Source organism: Panthera tigris, chromosome B3 (genome assembly GCF_018350195.1).
Source record: "Panthera tigris isolate Pti1 chromosome B3, P.tigris_Pti1_mat1.1, whole genome shotgun sequence".
In the NCBI taxonomy this organism is placed as follows: Eukaryota; Metazoa; Chordata; class Mammalia; order Carnivora; family Felidae; genus Panthera; species Panthera tigris.
The window spans coordinates 109,164,546-109,179,207 of record NC_056665.1 but is presented as its reverse complement, the minus strand read 5'-3'; the positions used below and the strand labels follow the sequence as shown (position 1 = coordinate 109,179,207).

General features: G+C 42.4%; 1 protein-coding gene and 1 pseudogene across 1 annotated transcript; one reads left to right on the top strand and one right to left on the bottom strand.

The window, feature by feature from the left end:
* Positions 1-9,051: 9,051 nt before the first annotated feature.
* Positions 9,052-14,317, top strand: GPHB5 (glycoprotein hormone subunit beta 5). The gene is made up of 2 exons (XM_007095214.2): positions 9,052-9,255; positions 14,066-14,317. Exons 1-2 carry the CDS (start codon positions 9,052-9,054, stop codon positions 14,252-14,254), a joined length of 393 nt encoding a protein of 130 aa, XP_007095276.1. The 3' UTR covers positions 14,255-14,317.
* On the bottom strand, positions 12,508-12,992 carry LOC107180820 (annotated as a pseudogene).
* Positions 14,318-14,662: the final 345 nt, after the last annotated feature.

The window sequence follows — 14,662 nt, the reverse complement described above, 5'->3', positions numbered from 1 at the left end:
TGGAAAGAACCTGGAGAAAAAAAACACCCAAAAAACTTTGTTTGGGACATAATGAGGTTGGAGTGTTCGTTTCTGTGACATCCTGATAAAGAGGTCATGTAGATAGTGAGGAAACCAAGGAATAGTATTAAATGGTTATTAATATTCAGTCCGTTTAAGCTTTATGCTCTGGGACTAGTTTGCTTTTTACCCATGACTTGTTAACTTAGAATCATGGGTTTGAGAGTTTTGCTTTGCTCAGCTCTTAAAGATCTGCTGATTACCTCCCCGCCCAAACCTATTTATTATGAAATTCCTCTATCCCCTTGATTATATAAGTTTCCCTTCTCTGGACCTGATTACCCTTGTGGCTTCATCATTCAATAAATGTCAGGGCCGTCTCTACTTAGGAGAGATATCTCTCTGTAATTTATTTTGATGTAGGCTCTTCAGTGATGTTAGGTAAGAAAATACTGAGACTCTCAAATCACGTAATTAGACCCAGCAGATCAGAAATCTGAAAAAATAAGCATTTTGATAAATTTCACTCCCCCATCATCTTTTTTAAAATATACTCTTTACTGCTTTAAGTTTTGAAATTTCACATGCATCAGCCACACAGGCTCAGCTGGTGAGAGTTCAGATATTTCTAGAAGATTGAGCTAAGGATCCCCTCACTATAAGAAGGTTTCTCACTGGAACAGCATAACAATGTGGCCAAAGCAGCTGGATATAGTAAAACTCAGCTGAATTTGAATCTTCAAAAAAAATTTTTTTTAAGTTTATTTACTTCGAGAGAGAGTGAGCACAAGCCAGGGAGGAGCAGAGAGAAGGAGAGACAGAATCCCAAACGGACTCCGCGCCATCAGTGAGCTGTGAGATCATGACCTGAGCAGAGATCAAGAGTCAGACGCTTAACCGACAGTGCCACCCAGGTACCCCAGCGAACTTGAATCTTAGCTCCATCACTGAGTACCTGGAAGGCCATGGTCACTGTTTTTTGTTTTTTTTTTTTTAACTTCTTTTGACCTCAGTTTGTTCCTCATAAAGAGTAGATAAAAATACTTCATAGGATTATCGTTGTCGTGAGAAGTAATAGATGTGACACACGGAAAGAGTCTAAGAGTTCAGATAATTACTCCTTGCCACCGTGTAGCACATCTATGATTTAGACTTGTGCTGTCCAACATGGGAGCCACTACAGGAAGTTCTTGAGCACTTGAAATGTGACAGATGTGAACTGAGATGTGCAGCCAGTATGTATCAATACAAATCAGACTCCAAAGTCTTCGTGTAAGAAAAAAAGGATGTAAAAAGAGTGTACAATATTCCATTAGTGATGGTTGATAGTGACTACATGTTGAAATGTAGACATTTTGGATGATATTGGGTTAAATACAATCTTATTTCTGGCACTTTAGTGGACACCCCTGCCTTGCATATAGGACTTAACCCAAAGGACTTCCAACATTTGAAGTTGTGAACAAAGTACTCACCTGGATCACCACAGCAGCCTCCCCAGCCAGTGTCTCAACTCCACTCTATCTCTTCACTAAGCCCATGGGATCTTTCTAAAACACAGACTTGGCTCCTATTTGTTTTTAATTCTTTTTTAAATGTTTATTTTTGAAAGAGAGAGAGAGAGAGAGAGAGAGACAGCACGCAGGGGATGGGCAGAGAGAGAGGGAGACACACAATCTGAAGCAGGCTCCAGGGTCTGAGCTGTGAGCACAAAGCCTGATGCCTGATGCGGGGCTCAAACTCACGAACAGTGAGATCATGACCTGAGCTGAAGGCAGATGCTTAACCGACTGAGCCACCCAGGTGCCCTTGCCTCTAGTTGTTTTAATTCAATTTCTTAACAGTAATACTTAAAAATGAACTTCTTTGTTTTGCTTTTCTTAATGCAGAGTAATTATTTTTTTCATTAAAAAATTGATATATAATTGATATAGCATTGTATTAGTTTTAGGTATATAATATAATGATTTGATGTATGTATATATTATAAAATGATTACCACATTAAATTTTGTTAACATCCATCACCACACATAGTAACACATTTTTTTTTTGTGATGAGAACTTTTAAGGTCTACTCTGTTAGCAACTTTCAACGATACGATACAGTATTGTTAACTATAGTCACTATGCTGGAGAGTGCATCCCCAGGACTTATTTATCTTATAACTGGAAGTTTGTGCCTGTTGACCACCTTCACCCATTTGCCTACCCCCTAAATGAAATGTTGATTTATTTGTATTTATTTTATTTATTTATTTTTCAATCAAACTTTTGGTTTTGAGATCATTGTAGATTCATATGCGGTTGTAAGACATGATACAGAGAAATTCTGCGCACCTTTCATTCAGTTTCCTGCAAGGTGTTTTATACTTAAAACTGTAGTACAATATCACAACCAGGGTACTGACATTGACATAGTCATCCACTTTATTTAGACTTAACCAGTTTTACTTGTGTTTGTGTATATGTGTATATTTCGGTCTCTGCAACTTTGTTACGTTTTGATCTTCTATCCAGACCACAGTCAAGAGACAGAACATTTCCATCATCAGAAAAATCCTACATGTTGACCCTTTGTAACGACACGCACTTCCCCCCTTCCCTGAGTCTCCTGGAAACCATTAGTCTCTTCCCCCTTTCTATAATTTTGTGATTTCCAGAATGTTATGTAAATGGAACTATACAATATGGAAGTTTCTGGGATTGCCTTCTTTTCGCTCAGCTTGATTTTCCAGAGATTCATGCAAGTTGTCATGTGTTTGTTCCCTTTAGTGTCGAGTGGTATCCTGTGGAATGGACGTGCCACGGTTCATTTAACTACTCACTGCTGAAGGACACCTGAGTTGTTTCCAGTTTGCAGATATCATGAAGAAAGTTGCTGCGAACATTTGTACAGATTTTTGTGTGAAGATAAATCTCCATTGCTCTGGGATAAATGCCCAAGAGAGCAATTTCTGGGTCATCTGTATGTTGGTTTATTTATCATTTTCACTGGAATATTGACTCTTGAGGACAGGTTCTTAGCTCCATTTGTATTTGCATCACATATACTCAGCATTTGTGTGACATATGGTGATACTCAATAAAATATGGAAGGGCAGAAGAAAGGAAGAAGGAAAAGATAAAGAAAGGGAAGGAGGAGAGAAATCTATCATTCCTTTAAGTTGTTAGCTATTCCACTTCCAGACCTCCCAACATCATTTTTTTTTTTAATGAGTCCGGTAGCTCCAGGGCTGGATAGTGCCCAGCACAGAGTAGTTGCTTACTAACTATGTGCTAAATTATGCAATGAATATTCTAGAGAGTAGAGCAGCTCTTCTCTTCTCTGGCCCCATCCTCCCTTTGCCCTGCTCCGTCACTCAGGCCCAAGCATGGGAACACAAAGGCACACGCGCACACTCTGGGGCCATATCCTAGGGATCTTTTTCTGGAACCAAACCAACAACTAACAAATGAGGTGCTGTTGCTTCGAAGCTGAGCTAACAACAGCCTTGGCCTTGTCTGTGCAACTGCCTAGGAAATTACAAATGCAGGATTTGGGGACCCAGCAGCTTTGTGGACTCGTTCCAATGAGAATACAGGATGCACTTGAAATAAAGAATGCTTCTTTGTGACTCATTAAGCTCTTCTCCGTTCCTCTCTATTAGGCATGTGTCTGCCATGCCAGGCAAAGCTATGACCTTCAAAAGTGGAAGAGTCAGGCGGAAATAAAAACATTCCACTTCAGCGCCTAAACCATGTGCCCCTTAATCTGAAATAAATCTGTGACAACTGACAGCTACTTCTTTCAGACAGTTGTGGAGAAAGGCTTGACTTGTCCTAGTAAATCAGACACTGGCTTCATTATTTTTAGTCTCGTTAAAAAAGAAAAAGTTACCATAGCAACTGCACCATCATCTAGGGCAAATATTATCTAAGTCAATAAAAAGAGGAGCTGTCCCAAATACCCAGTACTTTGAAAGGAAGAAATATCTTTTCAATAAAATTAATTTCTTCCAAGACGTCACCATTTGTCTTCATTTATAAACCCAGATTTTCCCCCCTCTGAATAAGGGACATTAAAAGCAACATACAACTTTGTAAAATCTAAGGCTGACCTCTCTTGTATCTGTTTGCAGAAAATCATTAATTCTATTAATTCCTTGAAACACATAGCTTCATTTGTGGCTTTTTAATTCATCCACAGGAGGCGTAATGCTAATCGATTTGACCCTTGGTTAGAGCATTGTGTATTCTGAGAGGACAATGAGGAAAAACGTATCAGGGTACGCACATCTCAACTCTTAAGAGATCATCGGAAGTTATACAGCCAACAACTCTGTTCCTGTGGGCCCTCACTGAGTAGCTGTGGAACAGAGTGGGTATTCAGTACACGTTGGATGACTTGGCTAATTTGACTCTGTTCCTGGTCAGAACTGAAATGGTTTGGGAGTCTTTATGAAGATTTATCCATATACTGAATTTTAGAAACATGGTAAAAAGAGTGTACCCCCAAAGTGTGAGATTTGGACCTTAAAAAACTAAATCTTACCCTGCAGACTTTTTTCCTACTGAAAAATGTGTTGTTAATTTTAGCGTCAGATCAAAACACCATAGGCTGGCCGGGGAAGCAATTTTGGTGCCACCCCATGTCTCCTGGTTTCAGATGCTGGTGGGCTCTCGTGGTCCCCAGCGACTGCTTTTTCTATTCTCAGACTCACACTTCTTTCCTTTTTTCCACAGTTAGTACCTTTGAGGTCAGGGTATGTGTAACAACGATTGGCGTCGTATAATTTCTTATTGGCAGCTTCTTATTTCTTAGAAGTACACACAATGATGACCGGAAAGAAAGAGAAGCAACATTTGTCGCCTGCTTATCATGTAAAAAGCACTGAGATGAGCAATTTATAGGTGTCATTTTGTAGAATCCTCACATGAAGCCTCTGAAGGAGGCATTTTCTGTTTTGTAGAGGGCTGAGACCCCGGGGGTGACGGGACTTGTCCAAGATCACAAGTTGGCAAGTGTCAGAGTCAAGATTTGTGCACAAATCTGGACGACTTTATTGTCATAGGACCCTTTGGGTTTTCCGTCTGACTTGCCCTCAGCTTGTTCTGTTCATAGAACACTTTAAATTAGTGTTAGGTGTTACCTTGGTGTTAGGAAGGACCTTATGAGTCATAGGGTTCAACCCTATCATGTTACAGATGAAGAAATTAAGGCTGAGGGAAGGGACCTGCCCAAGCCAGCTAGGAAGCTGTATCCCTGAGAGGCAGCATGCCTGAGCCAGGGAAGACAGTCGCCAGGCTCTCGTAATGTCTTCATCTCCTGCATACACTGCCCACCCCCAGACCTCCCCGTCTGGGGCTGTCTCCATGGGCCAGGCCTCGGTTGCTTAGTCTCCTCCTTAAGGCACTCAGCTCATTCCTCCTCCGTTGTCCTGCTTCCCCAGACCTCAAGATGATTGCTCATCTACACCCCCTTTCCTTGTCCCCAGTGAAGCTGTTTCTCGTCACTTATCCTCCAAGGTGACAATGAATCCATATGAAGATGAAAATAAAGCAAGATAAGAAAAGGCTCTCCAGGGCCTGTGCCTGGAGACATCAAGTTACATCTTTGTTTGCTACCTCAAGAGAGTGACGTCAACGGTGTAAGTGTCAACAGAGGTAGAAGAGAAGGTGGCATATGCCCAGACTATGGCACCAAGATAGTCTGTAGGTGTTAGAGCCTTGCATAGCCTTTAAAATCCCAGAGCAACCTCTCGCTCTGCTTGTAGAGAGGCAAGTGGTGTGGCCTAGTGCAAGGATTGCAAAAAAGTGGCATCCAGACGTCATTCCCCTTTCCCATACCCGTGATGAAGGTGATGAGCCTCTGCCCTCCGCACTGTGACCGTTCGGACGTCTTCTTGACACAGTGTCCCAGGCAGCACCTTCTGACACTTGGTTGTAGAGATGGAACAAGCTTATTTACCATCCCCAGTGCTGTCGAAGGCTTTGGAGAGGAGCAGATGACGAAAGAACTGAGCCTCTACTTCTCCCAAAGGAAAAGGGAGAAAAGAATCACTGATTTACGGAATTATTGTAAGGCTGAGAGATAACATATGTGAGAACACGGCAGATTCCAAGGATCCTGGTACACAGTAGGTGCTCAGTGACTATAAACTGTCATTCTTATTAGGCTGATGCTGATGGGGAGGTAGGTGGGATGCACAGCTCTATACTATGAGGAAATTGGAGATTGTGAAAGAAAGGTACTCTTGGTGTCTCTTTGTTGTCCTTCTCTTGTGACATTGCAGATGGAACTATGTATGTCTCAAGTCTAATCAATAAGGGTTGAAGAGTCCTCTTCGGAAACATGGCTCAGGATGGCAACTCACCATTGGCGAACTCTAGGCCCAGCAGGTTAAGAAGATCACACCCGGGGGCTCCCGGGTGGCTCAGTTGGTTGAGCATCCGACTTCGACTTGGTTCATGATCGTGCAGCTCGTGAGTTCGAGCCCCACGTTGGGCTCTGTGCTGACAGCTCAGAGCCTGAAGCCTGCTTCAGATGCTGTGTGTTCCTCTCTCTCTGCCCCTCCCCTGTTCACGCTCTGTCTCTCTCTCTCAAAAATAAATAAACATTAAAAAAAAAAAAAGAAGATCGCACCGGGTAAGCAGTCTGTCCCACAGTACCCCAGTTCTGGTTATGCTACTCACAGGCTGAAGGGCTGAAGAAAGTCCTTTATTCTGAGCCCAGTTCAATTTTCTATTAAACACATAATAATCTGACTCTAGAGATAGGTATATTGATGGTATAGTGATGGATTCACTGAGGGTAGTTACATGTTTTGAAAAAAAATCAGGCCCTGAATGAATAGTTTGTGTTTAAAGAACACTTTTCTTTGCAGAAAATAAGAATTCTTTTTTAAAAAAAACTTCTTTATTTAGTATTATTTGTTAAATGTGCTTCTTATATGTCTCTGGCTATGTCATTATTTGCTGTGATATGTAAACTCCTAAGGGCAGGGATGATGTCTGCTTCATTTATTTTTTAGAGCACCCAGAATAATGCCATGACCAACGAGGTTTTTAATCCATTTGTATGCTACTGTTGTAGATTGGAACAGAAATTGCATCCCATGCTCATAAAGAATACTCTTTCATTCTTAGACTTTCCAGAGCCAGAAATCTAATGAAATATTTCTATTAGGACACCATTCAATATCATTACATGCAGCACAAATGTATACTTATTGGTTTATTTTAATTCCTGAAGTATCAATATTAATTGATTTTCTGTTATAAAAGCTGCCCAATGTAGAAAATGTGAAATATGCTGAAAACTATATGAAAGAAATGAAAAATCATCTTTAATTCCCATGCCAGAAGATAATCACATCAAACATTCAAACTTTTTTTTTATATGACTCATTTTAAAGTGTTAATATTATCTAATACTTAACTGATTTTAAGACTTTCAAAAGGTTTCTTCCTTTTGATTTCCACCCTTTCAGTTAGTGATCCTGTGTTCTTTCCAGGAAGAATTATCGTTTTGTTATTTTCAATGTATTGAAATGTTCTGTGAATTAAGGGAAAGCGTTTGCTGTCAGCTGCTAGCAACTGACTCCTACTTCGAAGGAAAAGCTGTGGTGCCCGTGAAGGGAAATTAATCCATCTTGCCCCAGTGCATTTGTTCCCCTGAGAACCAGGTGAACTACTTTTGACTGTTTCCCTAGGATTATGTCACCCACCAAGGTAACTTTCTGTTTCAGCAGGTGATGTTAAGAAACAAAACAACACCCTTTAAGTTAATCAGTTTTGGAAAATAGAGACTGGCTTTATATCCCAAGGCTTTGATGTGTTTAGTGGTTCCTGTAGGGATCTGCCTCTCTTTTGTTTTGATTGACAAGACCCTTCCTATATATTTGAGCAGTCAAGCAGCCCAGTGACAGAGGGTAGAGACATTTACCCAGAGCAAACTTCTATCACTCATCGTGATTTTCAGGAATCTTGGGTGCAAGTGTGAACCTTAAAAGGAGTTAGCTCCAACAAGATCAGGTAAGTGCTTCTCCATATTTGTAACTTCATTCCACCAGAAGGGAAGTCTGAAGAACCCTGCTAAGGTGACAGATCAGAAGTGGATCGGTAGAAGTGCATCAGACCGAGAGATCAGATTTCAAAGTAAATAACTTTGCAGCAATAATGAATGATTTTAAGCAACAACAAATTGAGGATGTTCCATAAATGCAGTGTCCACTCTTACTTTGACATCCAGGTAGGCTCTGTCCAGGGGGCCAAGCGCGAAGGGAATGATTCTGGCTCCTGGAAAAGCACAGAAAATGACCGAGACCCAGAAAGAATAGACCTGACAGTAAATTGGGATTATGTTTTAAACACTTCTAATGCTTTCCAATAGGTAGGTTTAAACTGAATCACAACTGGGTGCCTATTACAGGGGAGGCATAGAGCAGAGGCAATTGGTAGCTAATATGATACATTTTTATGATGTCGCCAAGTCAGGTGCCAGGTTTCATAATATCTTGTGCATACCCATGTTTTATGGTGGGTTGGGTTAGTAACCATACATCTGGGGCATACAGTTTTCATTTATCTACGCCCCTCCGATTTTCCAGCCACGACACTGAAAATGTAATTTTGTGTCGGCAGGTAACATGGGACCAAGTACCCTAGATCTGAGCATAAATAATTTCATGTGTTATGTTAGGGTATGCATTACTTTTGGTGTGACTCATATTTTGAATTTATTTTGAAGAGACCATTGGAACAAACTTCTTGAACACATAAGTTAAGTCCAACAGTTGGGTTGCAACAAGGAAAAGCCTGAGGATGCCCTGGGAGGGTTGGGTGTCTAATGAGCACAAGGCGTCCATGGAAACCATACTGGAGTCAGGGAGAAGAAAATTTGGGCACCTGTGTTGGAGTCTGTGGGCTTTTACACATACTTGGCTCATTTCTTCCGAAATGCTAAGAGCAAGGTGCCTTTGACAATGACCATCATATCATTGGTCGCCCCCTGGAAGGACGCTGGCTCTGTTAATAAACTCTCTTCCCTTTCCCTCTCTGAAGGAACGCCATGAAGCTGGCATACCTTTTCCTCGGCCCCATGGCCCTCTTCCTCCTAGCTGGCTGCAGCTGTGTTCTCAGCACGTCCAGTGGGAACCTGCTCACCTTTGTGGGCTGTGCCGTGAGGGAGTTTACTTTCCTGGCCAAAAAGCCTGGCTGCAGGGGCCTTCGGATCACTACGGATGCCTGCTGGGGCCGCTGTGAGACCTGGGAGGTGAGTCTCAAGACAAGCCCAGGTAGCAAAGCCTTCAGGGTCGGCCGCCTGGGTTGAATCCTAAGTGTTCACTTTTTAAATAAAATGAGGTAGAGTGGGGCATTTCTGCGGAATTTCTTTAAAATAACAATTATTTGGCATTCTCCAAAAGTTATCTGAAAGAAGCATGATCTTGCCCCTCTAACAAAGCACTGATAAAATTAATATTTTTATTTTACACAGTGTCGTATATTTGGGAATCATCTTTAGGGGGTTATGATGTGCTATTATTTTATCCATTTTACAGATGGCAGGAGAAATTCAAGGAGTAAATGACTGCAAAGTTACGTAGACAGTCAGTAGAAAGTTAGGGATAAATCCTTGGTTCAAGCATGTAACCCACACTTCTCTATATTCCTCTACCTGTGATACGGCCAGCCAATCGCCAAGAGGCAGGCCTTGAACTATCTAGCAGGTGAGGGCAGGTCCTTGATTCTTCCCTCAGTGGCTCACGCACAGCCCTGCCCTGCCCCAACTCCCCATTGCAATTCTTAGGGATCTCAGGGATTATCATCCACAGATCTACGAAGTCCCTTTGTATTCAATGATATCCAGCCTTTTAAGAGGCAGTGCATTAAAAATGAGGATACAAATCTTGGACAAAGTTCGAACCCTATTGGGCTGAGATGAGGAGATGTTTGCCAGGTGAGCAGAAAAGAGGCCCATTTAGCACCCTATCCCATCATACCCCAGAGTGACTGTTGACTCTTTCTACTGAGGTCTGGCTTCATTACTAAGCACAAGCTCTGATTCAAAAACCATCACCCTGGCTCAGAAACCTTAAATGACTCCCTACTACTGCAAATTCCAAAACCAACTTCCAAGGTCTTCAGCAATATGAAGTCTGCCCATTTTCCTGGGGTCTGTACATATCCCGAGCTCTGGTCTTGTCAGACTGAATTTGAAAAGGTTTATTAAGCACCCCTCATGAAATCTCACTTTTGGTCTTTTTCTCATGTCCCTTCTCATGTCTATCTGTCATTATTAAATAAATTCTTTGATGTTTGCATCCAGTGCCAACTCCTTCCCCAGAGGTTTTCTGAGTTGCTGGCCACCCCTGACTTGTGTTCACCTTTTGCCTTATTTTTTCCCCCACCACACAGTGCTAGGTTCTAAGTTTTTTGAGAGTGGAGTTTCATTCCTTTGCCTTTGCCAGCCCTTGTTGCAGTGTCATGTATGAAAAAGACCTTCAATAAATATTTGTTGAATTATGTGGGATTGACCTCTATCTGGAGTCATACGCTTTTTTTTTTTTAAAGTTTATTTATTTTCTTAAGTAATCTCTATACCAGACATGGGGCTTGAACTCATGACCCTGAGATCAAGAGTTGGATACTCTTCCAACTGAGCCAGCCGGGTGCCCCTGGAGTCATACATCTTTTAACCTAATTGATGCCAACTTAGAAGTCTGTGAACACCATGAGAGGACACTGCCATTGGAAAAAACAGCCATCCATTCAGGGACTCAGAGAGCAACCTGCTGTCACTTAGATAAAATTATGGCCCCATAAATGGATTGGGTCCTGGTGACAAAATTTCCAAATTACATAAAACGACTCCACCTAATTAGCTTTATTTTTGCATCATCCAGGGGCTTGAGACTTAAGAGCCAAATAAAAATTCAATTACTAAGGATACTGTGGCTATGACTCGACATCAAACTTCCTTGGGTGGGGGTGGGGGGTGGGGGGCGGTTGGCATCTTCTCATACTCAGGGCTCGTCCTGGCCTATCCCCACTCAAAGTTCATCTCTCTGGTCTTTGGAACTCTCTCTGGGCCTACATTTCAAACCTTGTTTCCTTCAACTAAGCTCGTTTTCGCTTCTCTTTAAAAATTGATGAATATCTTTACTTGGATCCTCGTCACCCACAGGAGGTCAGGGACTGTGTCCTCACTGGAGAAATAGAAGCACCAAGACCTTTAGACAACAAGATTCTCCTTAATGTTAGCCAGCTTTTATTTATGCCCTTACTGTACTAGGTACCGGGAGGTTATGTATAGAAAATTTAAGATAAGAGACCAAGATTTATTTTCCCAGTAATCTAAAAGTTTCTGAGATATAAAGTGCTTATTTTTGGTAACTTAACTGGAGAGCATGTCTGAAAATGAAGATGTCTGTGACAGCAAAGCAGCTGGACTTACTTCAAAGGTGGAACTATTGCTGAAAAGAGCCTTTGGCCATGGCCTGGGGTTAGGGTTGCCAGATTTATCAAAAACCAAGTCAAACCAAACCATGATTTCACTTAAATGTGAGTGTCACATAAACAGCAATTGTTTTTTGGGACCCAGCTGGTCCCAAATCGAGGCCTGGCAGGGCGGGAGGGGAGGGAAGAAAATACCCCAGTCTCACTGTGCTCTGTGCCCCGATCTTCTGCCGAAGTACATGGGAAGGAAGGGAGCACGGGAGCTCATTGATTCGGTCCATAAATATTCAACCTGGGTAGGAGGTTGAATAAGAGTGGAGAGTGGGTCTGAGGGGGCTGATGGGTGAAGTCCAGCATAGCTATCTTCTGGGGTGCTTACCCAAGATGCCACAGGCAGTGTTGTTGGCTGTGAGAGTCATAAGGCATCTGTAGGCATCTTATTACCCATGCAATGAGTAGAGCCATACTTTATACTAAAAAAAATTTTGTTGTTTATTTGACATTCAGATATTACTGAGTGTCTTAGATTTTACCTGGCACCCCTGCTTGAGATTCCAAATTACTGAGGGTAAGAGGATGTGCAGCAAACTGAGGAGGGTAAAATGCTACCTGAAAAGTAGGAGGAGGCAGTGATATCGGATGGAAGTCCTTGTCAAAGGCAGAGCCATTATTCCCGCGACATTCACGTAAGAAGTTCATCCTGGGCCTCCGTTTAACATATTTTATTTACCCAATACAGGTGAAGGCGTTGGTTTTTGAAAGCTTGTAAGTTGTTATTTTTGTTGTTACTTCCTTATCCTTGCAACTACCCTGATAAGAACAATAGATTAGATTTACTGAGCACTTACTTGGTGCTGGGCCTTGTGCGGTGTGCATGTCATCCTACCGTATCTCCACAACACGGCTGTGAAGTAGAGATTTTGTTTCACAGAGGAGGAATCTGAGGCTTCAAGAAGTCAAGTGGACTTTCCAAGGTCTTCAGCAAGTGGAAGAACAGGGGCTCAAGGTCAAGGGTCTGACCACAGTATTTGAGATTTTTTTTTACACGGTCTTTTGGTTATTTATTTATTTATTTATTAACACTCATGGCCATGAATTCATAGGGAATGGGCCCCAGCAGCTCAGGCTCCTTCCCATTGGTTCTCACAAGGCATGAGAGCAGGCTGGCGCTTCAGATGGACCCAAAGACCTTTCTCTTTGGCTTCCTTCTTTTTCTGATCATTTTCCTTCACGCACTTCAGGAAGCTGTCTCAGCAATTTGAGTACTTAACATGCTCAATACATACATTAATTTTCTTGGCAAGAATATTGCCCTTAACTTGTTTGCTTACAACGATGCCAAGAGTTTGCTGGGTGACACTGTAGACTCTGCCAGTCTCGGCATAGTTAACATTTGTGAGGCACTCTGTTTTGAATAGCACCCATTCCCTTGATGTCCACAACATCACCTTTCTTGTAGATTTGCATGTAGGTGGCCAAAGCAACTCCATGTTTCCTAAAAGGCCTAGAGAACACATAGCGGGTGCCTCTTCTCTTCCCCTTTGTGGTGGTCATTTTGGTGAATTATTGGAAGACGGGGGTTCCGCTACAGGGTTTAGGATTTTAACTACTACTTTGTGCCGATTTCCTGATCTATATGCTCTTCACAAAATTATCTTTGAATTCAAGATTTATGAGAGTTGAAGGCAGGAAGTGAATCCTTTGATTATCAGAACAGTGCACAGGGCATTCCAGAAGCTGCCTTGCTGTTTTCTGTCATTAAATCAACAAATAGTTATCGAGAACCTCCTGGGTGACAGGTACTACTCTGAGTAGTAGAGGTGCAGCAGTGAGTAAAATGGGCAAAAATCCCTGTCCTGATGGAATTTGCTTTTTAGAGTGGGAAAAATACAACACAAATTAATAAAATAATGTAATATATCCTGTGGTACTGACAGGTGCTATGCAGAAGAAAAAGCAGGAAGATGGTGGGAAGTGGCAGGGTGTGGAGGTGGGATGTTGTGATTATAAATAAGATGGTCAGGAAAGGATGTTCTGGGCACTGGGAATAGCAGGCCAAAGACTCTGGGGCGCTGCTGTTCTTGGTGGATCTGGGGGACAATCAGGAGATACTGTGGCTGGAGCAGAGTGAGGAAGCCAGCAAGACAGGGTGGTCGGAGACATAGCAGGGGGTGCAGGGGTGGGGAAGATGATGGAGGGTCTTGAGGCTGAACGTCTTTGATTTTTACTCTGAGTGAGATGCGAAATCACTGGGGCTTTGAGAGAGAAGAGAGAGGAATCTGACTTACATTTTGAAAGAATCACTTGGGGCTGCTGTGCTGTAAATTGACCGTAGGGGGTGATGGTAGAAGAGAGACCAGTTAGAAGACTTTTGCAATGATCAGGATTATTCATTTGCTAAATATTTATTGAGCCCTTGCTATGTGCCATGGGCTCTTTGGGAGCTCAGGATAGGGTACAGAAAGCAGGTTGCTGCTCTCAGGAATTTGCTTTCTGTTGGGAAGAGACAGATTCACAAGTAAACAAATGATTAACGAGTTAGTTTCTGAAAGTGATTAATGGTACGGAGGACAAGAAACAAGATGGCATGTTCTAATGGGTTCCCTGTTTTCTACCCGTGAGGATAGAAGCCCATTCTGGAACCCCCCTACATTGAAGCCCATCATCGAGTCTGTACCTACAACGAGACCAGACAGGTGACGGTCAAGCTGCCCAATTGCGCCCCTGGAGTGGACCCCTTCTACACCTACCCCGTGGCTGTCCGCTGCGACTGCGGGGCCTGTTCCACTGCCACCACGGAGTGCGAGACCATCTGAAGCTGGCGTGGCCTACAGAACACAGCTGGCAGCTTTGAGCTTCACGGACCCAGGTGCACGGGCAACCTGAGCAGCTATACCCCCTGGATTCAAGGACTGTTTAATTCTGACCACCTGTGGAGGAGGTTATCCGTCTCCCTTAGGCCCAATTCTGGCCTAAGGCCCAGAGGCAGCATACTGATGCTAAAAATGCAAAACAACATTTGTGTTTTCGCTGAAATAATTTCTCTGGTTCACACACTTGCAAATTAATTTATCTTTGCCTTGAATCTCGGAACATAATTTGTATATACCACAATCCTCCTCCAATCTGGATTTATAATACGCCAATAGTTTAAGGGCAGTGGGAGTAATTAGGAAATGGGTCTAGAAAGTCTTTAAATTCCCATCTCTTATTTAACAATTGGT

What these genes read in the sequence shown, in the direction of transcription:
- GPHB5 (XM_007095214.2), top strand. Translation starts at nt 9,052, where the DNA reads ATGAAGCTGGCATACCTTTTCCTCGGCCCCATGGCCCTCTTCCTCCTA. An exon ending in GCCGCTGTGAGACCTGGGAG is followed by an intron (nt 9,256 to 14,065) that starts GTGAGTCTCAAG and finishes CCGTGAGGATAG; the next exon opens with AAGCCCATTCTGGAACCCCC.